Here is a 14,129-nt window from a genome sequence, read left to right as displayed (position 1 = left end):
TCAGGGGTAGGTTCTTTACCCAGAGGGTGGTGAGGGATTGGAATGCCCTGCCTGCTGCAGTTGTAAATGCGCCTAGTTTGGGGGCGTTTAAGAGATCCGTGGATAGGTTTATGGACGAGAAGGGATTGGTTTAGGTTAGTGGGTCATTGTTTTGTAACTGGTCGGCGCAACATCGTGGGCCGAAGGGCCTGTTCTGCGCTGTAATGTTCTATGTAAGAACATAAGAAATAGGAGCAGGAGTAGACCAACTAGCCCTTCGAGCCTGCCCCGCCATTCAATAAGATCATGGCTGATCTGTCGTGGCTCAGTTCCACATTCCCGCCCTCTCCCCATAACCCTTAATCCCCTCTCTTATCAAAAACCCATCAACCCGCGTCTTAAAAATATTTAGCGAGGTAGCCTCCACCACTTCAACGGGCAGAGAATTCCAGAGATTCACCACCCTTTGAGTGAAGAAGTTCCTCCTCAACTCCGTTCTAAACTGCCCCCCCTTTATCTTGAGGCTGTGCCCCCTACCTTAACGTCAGGGGGATCAGCAGGGTAAATATGTGGGATTATGGGAATAGGGCCTGGGCAGGACTGTGGTCAGTGCAGACCTCCCTACAGTGCCGAATGGCCTCCTTCTGCACTGTAGGAATTTGATGAAAGACAGAAATGCAGAATTAAGGGTGGTGTGGTAAAAAGAATTGGTGATTAAAAGGAGGTTCCTTATAAAAACAGATGAAACAACAAGGTTTTAGATATTCAGCTCTATGCTATTAAAAGGTCAGATGACACATTTTACATTTTGCTGACTGCCTCAGGCATCCTTTTCTATCAGCTTATTGTTTTTATGCATTTGCACTTCATTTGTGAAGGCAAGCAAGCTGAAAGTCTTGGATTTCATCATGATTTGTCTGACATTAATTAGGTCAGTGCGTCTTTTCCAATGTAAAATACTGCATTTGAGCTAGATAATTTATCAAGTAGCCCAGCTGAGATTCAATAAAACAAATCAAAAACACTGTTAATTGAGCTGAGGATGCTCACAACAAAAACACATTGAAACATGAAGGAAGAACTACAGTACTAAAAAGAAAATTATTTTGCACAGGCAATTATGTCCATATTGATTATCACAGCCTAAATTAATATTCACTGCAATAATCTTTCATCAGGACTAGCTGGGATGGTTTACTCTAGAAAAGACTGAGAAATAACCTAGTAGAGGTCCTTAAGATCATGAAGTGATTTAATAGATTAGATGAAAAAATGACGTTTCCACTTCTGAGGGAGAGCAAAACAAGAGGCCATAAAGATAGGATGGTCACTGATAAATCCAATAGTAAATTCAGGACAAACCCAGAGTGGTAAGAATGTAGAACCTACACAAAGAGATGAGACAGATGCCATAGATGCACTGAAGGCGAATCCAGATAAGCACACAAGGATAAAAAGAATAGAAGGATAAACTGACTGGCAAAATGAATAGGGGTGATGGAATCTTTGTGTGGAGCATGGTCAGAAGGGCTGTTTATAAGTTGCAGACAAAGTAATTTTATGTTCCAATGTTTAAGTACAGACAACGCTGATGAAGTCTGTACCAGGTAATTAAGTGAGAACAAAAAAGCTGATAAAACACAGCAAACAGTCAGCAACTATGGGGAAAACAAGTTAATCATGTTCAAGATTAAAAACTAAAAGGCAGATGTGCTAATAAAATCAGTAATGGGGGGGGTTGGAAACATTTTCCTCCCCTGTTCAGATTCTTCATGGTTTTCAATACCATTATCAAATATCCTCTCAACATTCTCTTCTGGTGACAGTTAAAGAGACAGTGAGCATTACATTTGACAGAGTGTGACACCAGGCACAGGATCGTGAAGACTTATTAACCCAAGCCCAGACAGCACATCAACAACAGGCTTCTTGATCATTTTAATGACTTCAACACCCAGCCAGTGCTAACCATACTGTCGACTGCCTAATTGCATCAGCAGGAGCTAATATCATGAGTGACTAGCACTACTCAAAGCTTGCTTGACCTGTTTAAAGTTCACCTGTGCCTCTTAAAGTCATAAATTACTGACCTGAGAAACATTCAAGAATAGCCCAAACATGGGAGCACGTTGATGCCAAGGTTTCTGTTTGCAGTAATGGAGGTGTTGGCCCTGGAAGTCCACCAGACACATGCACAGAAGGCAGTGGGGCCAGATAGGTCAATGCCAGAAGTCAAGCCGCAAGAATCCTGATGCAGTCTTGCAAGAAGTTTAATAATCTCACACAAGAGCTCAGATCAGGGAATGCATCTTCTAATGCCATATCCTACCAGCTGCATAACTAGCCTCAGACATTGATCAATTCACCTCACCACATCCCCACTCACTTGCAACAATCATCAATCATGGCTCATTTCACATCCTTACACACTGAGCTGCAAGCTTCAGGTCTGCATCCCATAGGTTTCTCTCACTGTCAGCTATTCAATCATTACAACTACATCACCCATACACGGCTTGACACTCACTGGCATGCAGGACAAGGTGACATACAACCAGAGACAACAAGACTCATTTGGAGGGTTTGGGAGGAACAGGATAACCTGCATTTCCAAATCTCAGTGGAAGAGATTTTCCAGCCACGCTAACACCAAGACCAGAAAATCCTGTCTGAGGTCAAAGGACATTTGCATAGACCACTCCCTGCCTGCTACATCTTTGACTATTATTGGGACAGCCATTTCTGAAGTATGGCCAAAGGTGGATCTGAAATCAAAGATGATAGTAACCTCATACCTTAATCCTCCTCCTCACTTCCTATCTCCCCTTATTTCTCAGACACTTCCAGTTACAAACTGCATGAGATGTAAGCATGCATCTTTCATTTTTCTCCCCATTCTCCGCTCATGACTTGATCCTACTGTCTTTCTTCTTTCTGATACCCAAGGGCAGTAACCTAGCCAAGTAGTGGAGGAATAGCAAGAAGATAGTCCATCATTCAATTTTACATAGAACACTACAGCACAAACAGGCCCTTCGGCCCACAAGTTGTGGCGATCATATCCATACCTACCAGGCCTATCTATAACTCTCAATCCCATTAAATCCCATGTACTCATCCAGAAGTCTCTTAAAAGACCCCAATGAGTTCGCCTCTACCACCACCGACGGCATCCGATTCCACTCACTACATTCACATTTGCAACCAGCAGCTCAGATACTGACACTGCATACAATTTACAGAATGACATGGAGGCAGGATCTGCACACAGTGAGACAATGGGCCAGAGTGGGCTGCAAAGACAGCACAGTTATCAGTTCAACAAAGTGAAAGATCGTACACAAATTCTGCTGCAGGGCATGCAATTAATACTTTTATAGGACACGTGAGGGAAGAATGCTGCTGGCTATGCCTAGTGAATGCTCAGCATTTATGTTGCCCATGCTGAGATGGTGCAACCTGCAGCCAGACTTTTGTGCAGTGATCATTCCCAAAGGGCATCAGCAGCCTCTTCCACTCAAAGTCAGCAGCCTCCACCAGCAATGGTGCAGCCATTGAGGTTGCACAGCATAGGAACAATAGGAGGGGCAAAAGAACACAGAAGATAGGCACTAAGGGAATGTACAAGGATGATTAGTTGCTTTTATCATGCAATGTGTGTTCAGTTGTGTGAGGTCAAAACAATGTTCAACTTCTAAATGGGATAATTGATATGAAATCAGCACTGCACACCATTGTCTCACTGTGTGCAGATCCTGCCTCCATGTCATTCTGTAAATTGTATGCAGTGTCAGTATCTGAGCTGCTGGTTGCAAATGTGAATGTAGTGAGTGGAATCGGATGCCGTCGGTGGTGGTAGAGGCGAACTCATTGGGGTCTTTTAAGAGACTTCTGGATGAGTACATGGGATTTAATGGGATTGAGAGTTATAGATAGGCCTGGTAGGTATGGATATGATCGCCACAACTTGTGGGCCGAAGGGCCTGTTTGTGCTGTAGTGTTCTATGTAAAATTGAATGATGGACTATCTTCTTGCTATTCCTCCATGACCTGCCTGCTCTGCATTTCCTGACAAAAGATGTTAGGTTAACCAGTCTACAGTTCCTCAAATTCTCCCCCTCACCTTTCTTAAAAAAGAGTGAAATGATTTTTCATCAACTAAACCTAAGGAATTGTTCAAGTTTCAGCAAAACATAATCACAGTTGTCTGAATAATGCTGGACATTTCACAAGAAGCATTATTCAATGATATTCAATAAAAATTGTACAGAAAGCAAACAGATATTAATGATCAGCAAAACATAGTTGCTTGAGATAACTTTTTTTGTTACCGTGTAGGAGAATAATAAAAGCCAATGCTGTCTGTAAACACAATGTCTGTTACTTATCTCGCAATTTCCAGTTTTGAAAAGGCTGAAAAAGTATAGATTTGACAACTGGTCACTTTTGAAGAAAACTTCATGCTACCAACATCACAATGAAGGGGTTCACTGGCTCATACAATCTCATGGATGAGGGGGTTTTGGGATGATGCCTATAATTGGTGCATGTGCTTTGGAACTCAAATGTTCAGCCAGTTAAATGCTGTTGCCGCAAAAGCTGCGAATAATCTAATTGAAAGCAATACAAATAATAACTTCAATCCTATGTGAGAGGTTATTCTGTAGAGAAAACTGGATTGGTTGGTCACATGCATTTATTGTTCACACAAACCAAATTGAATGCACCATTCTATACTATAGATTAATAACTGTGCAGGGTTGTATTGCAAAGCTGAGAAACATTTGAGAAATTTGGTTAATTTTATAATATTGATTTTGGTGCAGGTTATTTTTAAAGTAGCAAGTTCTGTTTTTGATCTTTTTGAAGTTCTCCCACAGGATATTTACCACCTTTTTAGATATTTTGTTTTTGTCTCTTTTAAAATCATTAGGTTTTTTGATGAAGCACATTTGGTGATGGAACTGCCCAAAATAGAATTTACAATCTCAAAGCCCACTGGGAATAATTTCAGCAAAGCTTATATTTACATGACAACTGTATGTAGACTTACATGCTTCTCATCAACAGATTCAGCTGCTTTTGTGATTCCATCGAGACACTTCCCAATGATGGGTATGACTTGTCTGTCTACTTCAGAGAAGGTCTTCATTGATTCTCCAATTTTGACTATTCTTCTTTCGTCCAGGTCTTGGATTTTCTGAAATTAACAATTTTGTTATTGAACATAATTTTATTCAATCAATTTTACATAATACATGTCAAGCTAACTCCTTGTGGATAGTCCCTGGAAAGAATTAGGCTGTTTGGTGAATTGTCCATAGTTTTGTTATCTGGTTGGGTTTCTGATCAGAAAACATAGTCTGATCAGAACTGAAATCTGATTAATTTAGAGGCCCAGAAGGTAAATCAATGCTGCTGTAATTTAGTGAAAACATATAGTTGCCAAAGATCATGACATTAATTATTCTATTGATCTATTGTTGACATTTTGTTCCTGGGCATCTACATTAATTATCTACAGTAGTGATGATCCAACTTTAGATTGATTTTTATTTATAATTACTAGCACTCCTCCAATTAAGAATTTCTTAGTTTAAAAAGTGGATGATTGATGAGCAATAAGTCAATTCCTGCAAGCGTCACTTTTCAGTTGTTTTATTTTCTTCCATCAGAAGAACCATAAATGAATACACATTTTTCAATGGGTACATCAGATACAGTTAGGAATATTAAGGTATCAAGGCAAGTAGTAGCAGTGTATGTGCAATTAAATGTCACACTAGTATATAACTAGTGAGGAGGAACTTCTTCACTCAAAGGGTGGTGAATCTCTGGAATTCTCTGCCCGTTGAGGTGGTGGAGGCTGCCTCGCTAAACATTTTTAAGACGCGGGTTGATGGGTTTTTGATAAGCGAGGGGATTAAGGGTTATGGGGAGAGGGCGGGAATGTGGAACTGAGCCACGACAGATCAGCCATGATCTTATTGAATGGCGGGGCAGGCTCGAAGGGCGAGATGGCCTACTCCTGCTCCTATTTCTTATGTTCTTATGTTCTTATAACGAAAACACAAAAGATTTCCTTGAATTACAAATCCAACTTGACACACGTTTTTATGAAGATATTACTATAAATGAACATAATAGGGTCACCACATAACTCGCTGGCACGAGTTTTATTTTCAGAATGAGAATAGTTGGAAATACATATAGTATTACTAACACCCAAGAGGGAAGAGTCAATTCTTCAATATTTTGTTACTGTTTCATATTTTAATATTTGCATGTTTTTTTTTCCTTTTACTCCCCCAGAATTAAAAACTTTAATTCTTCTGGTTATCCTGAAAATAAGGATAAGGAAGCTATGTTGAACCAGCAGAAAGGCAGTTAGATTTTGAACCAGTTGTATTGCAGGGATTATTGAAAAACACTTGGGGGCCAACAAATCAGTTGTGGTGTGGTTCTTCATAGCTGAGTGGAATGATTACAAAGCTTTTCTTCTCTAAATAATTCTTCTCATCCTGCCAAGTTGGGAGAGAGGCTCTTCTTTCAAGTCCACCCCACCTCCCCAATCTTCCATTCAGAGATATTTTCCCCTTTCCCATTCCAGTAAAGAAGAACTGTTTTTCACCTTCTCTATTCCATAGTTCTCCCCTGTTCCCTCATGCTCGCAATGAACCTTACGCAACTTTCCTCTTATCATTCTGTCCTGATTCAGGGTCTTAAGTCATAATTCCCTGATTTGGAAAATATCAGGAATATTCTATGACAGCACAGTAAGTCTGCTTCCAGAGTGAAACAGAATTGTCAGGTGTGTAGAGGACACATCAGTGAGAAAATCATCATGCAGTGGTGCAGCAGTGATCTGTTGACTAATTATGATGGAACAACAAATCATGCCTTACCTAGCAAACAAACTCAAACAGCCATATTGCTACCTCTGGAGGGTGAAAAATATACATTTGCACAAACATGTATACTCTTTCGACATGATTATGTGATATCTTAAGTGCAAAACCACTCTGTGGCATGATGAAAACAGGTGTGCTTGGCATATAATATTTTATACAGATTTTTGAAGTCATTTGCTGGAATAATGTAAAACTGGGAATTAAAGATGTACAATTTTTTGACTATTTATCGTATTGTATTTTCATATAATCGAAAATGGCCAGATTCCAACTTACCCGGAATATGTTTGGTATATGTGTGTAGTAATGTTCATGTTGTTCTTTATTGAAGTTCTGAAGAACACTGGAATATTCTCCCTTACTATCAGATGCCATCTGATGTCGAGTTTGGGCTTGCTGCCGTGCCTGTTCAGAAAATATACACAAACAATCAATTGATTATTAATGCTACACTTGAATTTCATACTATGTGCTTCAGCATTTTTTCATGAATGATGGAGTAATTTTATTTCTCAGCAAATAATTATCAAAGATGACGTACAAGCCAACAAATATAAGGATGGAAGAAAGACAAACAAAAATTGTACATACACAAAAGCATAAATATTAGTAAGACAGGAGTATATCAACAAATTTACATGGGACATTTTATGAATGAAGACCTGTGGATAAGGTAACACTCCACAGTGATAGCGGGCGAAAACTTATAGGGTTTTTCTGGTGGCTTCTGTTAGCTTTTCTGAAGATAGTACATGAAACCCATATGAACTCAATTTATTACACTAGAATCTAACCAATGGGGAAAAAAGTGATACATTTACATTGTCACTTTATTACAGTTGCAGATACTCCCTTCGTGTAACACATACATAGGATCGCATATTGTGCTGTGAATGGGTGACCTGTACTAGTAGTAGAAACAATGAATGCAGGTTTCCAATTCTCTTAATTTGTATTGTAAGGCATGAGTAATGCCTAGTATCCTGGCGGATACATTTACCGTATGATGGTGCACTGCTCAACATCAGCTGTTAGATCCTTGTTCTCTGTTTGGCTAGCTGATCCGAGTGAGGGTGGCAATGAGAGTACAGTCAATGGTTCCAGCATTGTAGGATAGGGAGAGAAAAAAATTAAGCCAGCTGCAGTTTCCAGTTTGATCTCTACTTGATGAGTCTAACAGGAAGAATACATATGCAAAATAATATGAAAGAATACGACTCATCTTGGTTAGTTTGCCCATATAGTTAGATAAGTTGGCAGCTCTCATTGTTTAAGTTTGGAAGATAGCTGGTTATTTACGTACGGTAACAGAAGGTTCCTATTGTTCATCGGAATGTACCTCAATATAAGGCACAAGAAAAGCTGAGGAATGGTAAGGGACATGAGAAAAGTTAAACTCCATTAACTTGTGGCCATAGAGAACACTGTATAAAAACTTCTCACAGTCAGCGTGAATACTGACCTTGTCAATGATGCTCACATGTGATGAGCATATCAATAAAACCTAGTTCTGATCACAATATAACTATAATGAATATCAATGAAGAGTGGAGAAAACTTGTTAACTGCAAACCTTTTGGTATTAACGCACATTTCTGCTAACCTACAGCAGACAGTGAATTCAAACCTTCTTAAAATCTTCCAAAAAAAAAGCAGCACATGGGACATTGTAGCTTAGTGGTCTAAGACAGTTTAAAACTTTAGTTAGATTTATGTAAAACAAAGATTGTTGCATTTATGGGATTTTGGTTTCATTTCAAACTGTGCCTGCATTGTGATTAAAGGGTTATGATGTAGAGGTAAACAAGCTGGACCCAGTAGCAATTGGAACTAGGTAGCTGGAGAGGAAGCAACACAGAAAATGCCAGAAGCAGAACAATGAAGTAAGGCCAAGAAAACAAGTCCCAGAAGATAAAGCACAGTTAGTTCTAGAAACCAGGGAATAAAAGCAAAATCCCAGGAAGACTGATGTCAAAGGATAAAAGGAACTAGAAATTGAACAAGGTATTGCTCGCTGTAATTAAAGAATGGGGCAGAGAGAGACTCCTGGTAAAAGACAGTTAAAACGTGCAGATCTTAGCTAGTGAAGAGCCAGATATCTGAAGCAATCCTAAGGTTGACTACCTGAGAGATTGTGTGGAAGCTTGAATGCACATGGCAATTCAAGGCAGAGGAATACTGAAAAGAGAGATTGGGAAGTGGGTCTGTTGTGAAGTATCTAAAGTAAAGCAATGTTTAAGAGAAGATTCCAAGCTGTGTTTCTTTTAAGAGAGGAGTTTGGAAACACTTGTGCGGAAGCCAAAGTTCCAGAGAGACCATTTGGCTCACAGTGTGATAAAAATCTGGAGGGGTTTGATGAAAAACCCAGCAGAAATTGTATTAGGTTGCATTTACCACATAATTCCAGAGTAGGCTGTGTCTGATCACAATTGGCCTGTTTGTTTAGAGGGACTATGTACATGCTGAGAATATTATAATATAAAATACATTCTGTAACTTGTGGTACTCTTAAAAATGTGTATATTTATAAAGCTGTGTTGAAAGTGGAGGAGTCTTATGTTATAGTCAATCTTTTCATAGAATTATACAGCACAGAAGAGGTCCTTGGGCCTATTGAGCCCACACCAACATATTAGAAACACCTGAACTTCCATCTAATCTTATTTGCCAGTACTTGGCCCACGACCCTGAATATTATGATGTGCCAAGTGCTCATCTTGGTACTTCATAAAGGATGTGAGGCAACCCACCTCTACCACCTTTCCAGGCAGCACATTCCAGACATCACTACTCTCTGAGTAAAAAGGTTGTTCCCTACATCCCCCTGAAATCTCCTGCCTCTCACCTTTAACTTATGTCCCCTTGTGGCTGACCTTTCAACTGTGGGGAACAGCTGTTCCTTATCCACTCTGTCCACGTCCCTCATAAGATTGTACAACTCAATCAGGTTGCTCCGCAGTCTTCTCCGCTTCAATGAAAACAACTCAAGCCTACCCAACCTCTCTTCATAACTTAAATGTTCCATCCCAAGCAGCATCCAGGCGAATCCCCTCTGCACCCTCTCCAGTGCAATCACATCTTTGCTGTAATGTGGTGAACAGAACTGCACATGGTACTCTAGCTGTGGCCTCACCAAAGATCTATACAACTCTAACATGACATGCTTGCTTTTATGACCGATGTCTCGATTGATACATGCTTTTTTCATCACCCTGCTAACGTGCCTTTCCGCCTTCAGAATTACAATCCCTATAGCGCAGAAGGAGGCCTTTCAGCCCATCAAATCTGCACTGACCACAATCCCACCCAGGCCTTATTCCTGTATCCCTCAACACCAAGGGGTAATTTATCGTGGCCAATCAATTTAACCCACACATCTTTGGACAGTTGGAGGAAACCAGAGCACACAGAAAAAACCCATGCAGACACAGGGAGAATGTGCAAACTCCACACAGACAGTGTCCTGAGGCCAGAATTGAATCCAGATCCCTGGTGCTGTGAGGCAGCAGTGCTAACCACTGTGCCACCATGCCGCCTGTCTGTGGACAAACACACTCAGGTCCTTGAGTCCTCAGCCCTATGATTGTCTGGCCAAATTCCCCTCCAAGGTGATTTTCAAGTTTGCTGATGACATCGTCGTCGTGGGTCGGATCTCAAAGAACGATGAGATGGAGTACAGAAAAGAGGTAGAGAATCTGGTGAAGTGGTGCGAAGGAACATTTCATAACTTAAATGTTCCATCCCAGGCAGCATCCAGGTGAATCCCCTCTGCACCCCCTCCAGTGCAATCACATCTTTGCTATAATGTTAACAAAACAAAAGAGTTTGTCATCGACTTCAGAAAGCGTAGTGGAGGACATGCCCTTGTCTACATCAAGGACGAAGTAGAAATGGTTGAGAGCTTTAAGTTTTTAGGTGTCCAGATCACTAACAATCTGTCCTAGTCCCCCCCATGCCGACATTATAGTTAAGAAAGACCACCAATGGTCTCGTGGTATTATTGCTAGACTATTAATCCAGAAACTCAGCTAATGTTCTCGAGACCTGGGTTCAAATCTTGCCGTGGTCGATGGTGGAATTTGAATTTGATTAAAAAAGATCTGGGATTAAGAATCGACTGATGACCATGAAACCATTGTCAATTGTCAGAAAAACCCATCTTGTTCGCTAATGTCCTTTCGGAGAGGAAGTCTACCATCCTTATCTGGTTGCATGTGACTCTAGAACCACAGCAATGTGGTTGACTCTTAACTATCTCTGAACAAAGGCAGCTAGAGATGGGCAATAAATGCTGGCCAGCCAGTGATGCCCATGTCCAATGAATGAATAAAAAAAAGTGACAGATGCTTGAAGAGACTGAGATCTCACTGTGTATCCACCTCTCTCAATTTACACCCATTCAAATAATAATCTTCCTTTCTATTTTTGCTACTGAAATAGATTACCTCAAATTCATCCACTTTATACTGTACCTGGCATACATATACCCACTCACAGCCTATCCAAATCATGCTGAAGCTTCAACACTATTATTCCCATGAAACTGAACACCATGGCCTGGGCCGCGGCATTTCCCTCTGCAACTGGATCCTGAACTTTCTATCTCATAGACCACAATCAGTAAGGATAAGCAATAACACCTCCTCCACGATCATCCTCAACACCAGTGCCCCACGAGGCTGTGTTCTCAAACCCCTACTATACTCCTTTATATACCAATGACTGTGCGGCCAATCCCCCTCCAATTTGATTTTCAAGTTAGCTGATGACACCATCATAATGGGTCAATCTCAAACACTGATGAGACAGAGTTCAAGAATGCGACTGAGAATCTGGTGAACTAGTGCGGCAACAATAATCTCTCCCTCAATTCAACAAAACGAAGGAGGTTGTCATCAACTTCAGGAAGCGTAAAGAAGAACATGCCTCTGTCTATATCAATGGGGACGAAGTTTTTAGCTGTCCAGATCACCAATAACCTGTCCTGGTCCCCCATACCAACACTATAGTTAAGAAAACCCACGAGCACCTCTACTTTCTCAGAAGACTAAGGAAATTTGGCACGTCAACCACAACTCTCACCAACCTTTACAGATGCACCACAGAAAGCATTCTTCCTGGTTGTATCATAGCTTGGTATGGCTCCTGCTCTATCCAAGACCACAAGGAACTACAAAAGGTTGTGAATGTAGCCTAATCCATCTCGCAAACCAGCCTCTCATGCATTGACTCTGTCTAAACTTCCTGCTGCTTCAGCAAAGCAGCCAGCATAATTAAGGACCCCACGCACACCGGACATTCTCTCTTCCATTTCCTTCCATTGGGAAAAAGACACAAAAGACTGAGGTCATATTCCAATCAACTCAAGAACAACTTCTTCCCTGCTACTGTCAGACTTTTGAATGGACTTACCTTGCATTAAGTTGAACTTTCTCTGCACCCTAGCTATGACGTAACACTACATTCTGCAGTCTCTCGTTTCCATCTCTATGAATGGTATGTTTTGTCTGTTTTGCACGCAAGAAACAATACTTTTCATTGTGTGTCAATACATGTGACAATAATAAATCAAATCAAATCATTTCTGCATCCTCCTCAGAGCTCACTCAACTTTGTATCAACCTGCAAATCTGGAGATAATATATTTAGTTCCATCATCCTGATCATTAATATATAATGAAAACAGTTGGGGTTGTAGCACAGATCCCTGCAGTACCCCACTAGTCACTGCCTGCCAATGGAGAAAAGACCCATTTATTCCAACTCTTGCTTCCTGTCTGTGAACCAGCTTTCTATCCGTGAACCAGCTTTCTATCCATCTCCAGACTCTACCTGCAATCCCATGCGCTTGAATTTTATAAAGCAATCTGCTGTGTGGGACCTTGTTGAAAACCTTCTGAAAGTCTAAATAAACTGCATCCGCTGGTGCTCCCTGATCAACTCAACTAGTTACATCCTTAAAGGATTTCAGTAGATTTGTCAAGCAGGATTTCCCTTTTGTAAATCATGCTGACTTTGTCTGATTATACTACTGTTTTCCAAATGCTGTGCTATGAAATCCTTAAGAATGGACTCTAGCAACTTCCCCACTACCAACATTAGGCTCACTGGCCTACGGTTCCCTGTTTGCTCTCTAAATTCCTTTTTGAATAGTGAGCTTACAGCTAACCACCAATCCATTCCAGACTCCAGAGAATTTTGAAAAATGACCACCAATGATTGCTAAAAGCGTGTTAAGAACTAATTGGCAGTCCTGTTACTCTGTTCACCCACATCGTTTTTAAAAAAAGATATATTGAGCAAGGGTTCCATTCTGGGACTAACTATCCAGTAATAACATCAACTGAGATTGTGACAGGGAAGAATTTTTGCCCAATTCCCATTGACTCCAATTTTGCTGAAGGACCTTGTTACCACATTCGATCAAATGTTTTCTTGATGTCAAAGGCAGTCACTCCACGTCATCTCTGGAGTTCAGCTCTTTTGTCCATGTTTGAACCAAGGCTATAATGAGGTCAGAAGCTGAATAACCCTGGCAGAACACAAACTGAACATCAGTGAACAAATTCTAACCACACATTGCATTCTCCCTGTGTCTGCGTGGGTCTCCTCTGGGTGCTACGGTTTCCTCCCACAGTCTAAAGATGTGCAGGTTAGATGAATTGGCCATGCTAAATTCTCCCTCAGTGTACCCGAACAGATGCCAGAATGTGGCGATTAGGGGATTTTCACAGTAACTTCAGTGTTAATGTAAGCCTACTTGCAACTAATAAATAAACTTTAAAATAAAGAAAACTTTTTTTCATTCTTAAAGTGTGGTGACCAGAGTTGGACACAATGCTTCAGCTGATGCCAAACCAGTGTACTATACACGTTCATCCTGACTTCCTGCTTTTTTACTCGAGACATCTAGTTATAGAATCCAAGATTCCATAGGCCACCTTAACTGCTTTTACAGCCTGCCCAACAACAACTTGGCATCTTCAGGAACCATTGGTAATGGAGCTACTGTGTGCAACAAGTTCTCTTTTCCCTTTTTAACCTTCACCTGTTACAACTCAGAGCTGGTATGCTGTATCTGATATATTAATAAGATACTCCTTGGTCTCATTAAACTAGGAATGTGATGGAAAATTAAGTCTCATATTTGCTTGGTAGTGTTTGTTTTTCATTAATTTCTGTTTAACATGTGCCCCATAGCAGATAGTGAACTGTTGCCTTTACGTCACCCAAATTTGC

General features: G+C 40.7%; 1 protein-coding gene across 10 annotated transcripts in view; it reads right to left on the bottom strand.

Annotated features, from left to right (window-relative positions):
- fnbp1b (formin binding protein 1b) overlaps window positions 1–14,129 on the bottom strand; it is a 289,323-nt gene that overhangs the window by 108,464 nt on the left and 166,730 nt on the right. For all 10 annotated transcript variants that reach the window (XM_080212261.1, XM_080212260.1, XM_080212262.1 and 7 more), the window contains exons 7-8: window positions 7,167–7,295; window positions 5,033–5,179 (exon numbers count right to left, since the gene is read on the bottom strand). In XM_080212261.1, the coding sequence (XP_080068387.1) occupies window positions 5,033–5,179; window positions 7,167–7,295 (276 nt within the window). The remainder of the gene's footprint in view (window positions 1–5,032; window positions 5,180–7,166; window positions 7,296–14,129) is intronic.

Source organism: Carcharhinus amblyrhynchos, chromosome 25 (assembly GCF_965287045.1).
Source record: "Carcharhinus amblyrhynchos chromosome 25, sCarAmb.v2.hapA, whole genome shotgun sequence".
Classification (NCBI taxonomy): Eukaryota; Metazoa; Chordata; class Chondrichthyes; order Carcharhiniformes; family Carcharhinidae; genus Carcharhinus; species Carcharhinus amblyrhynchos.
The sequence above is the reverse complement of the archived record's forward strand: the minus strand, read 5'-3'. Positions and strand labels throughout refer to the sequence as shown.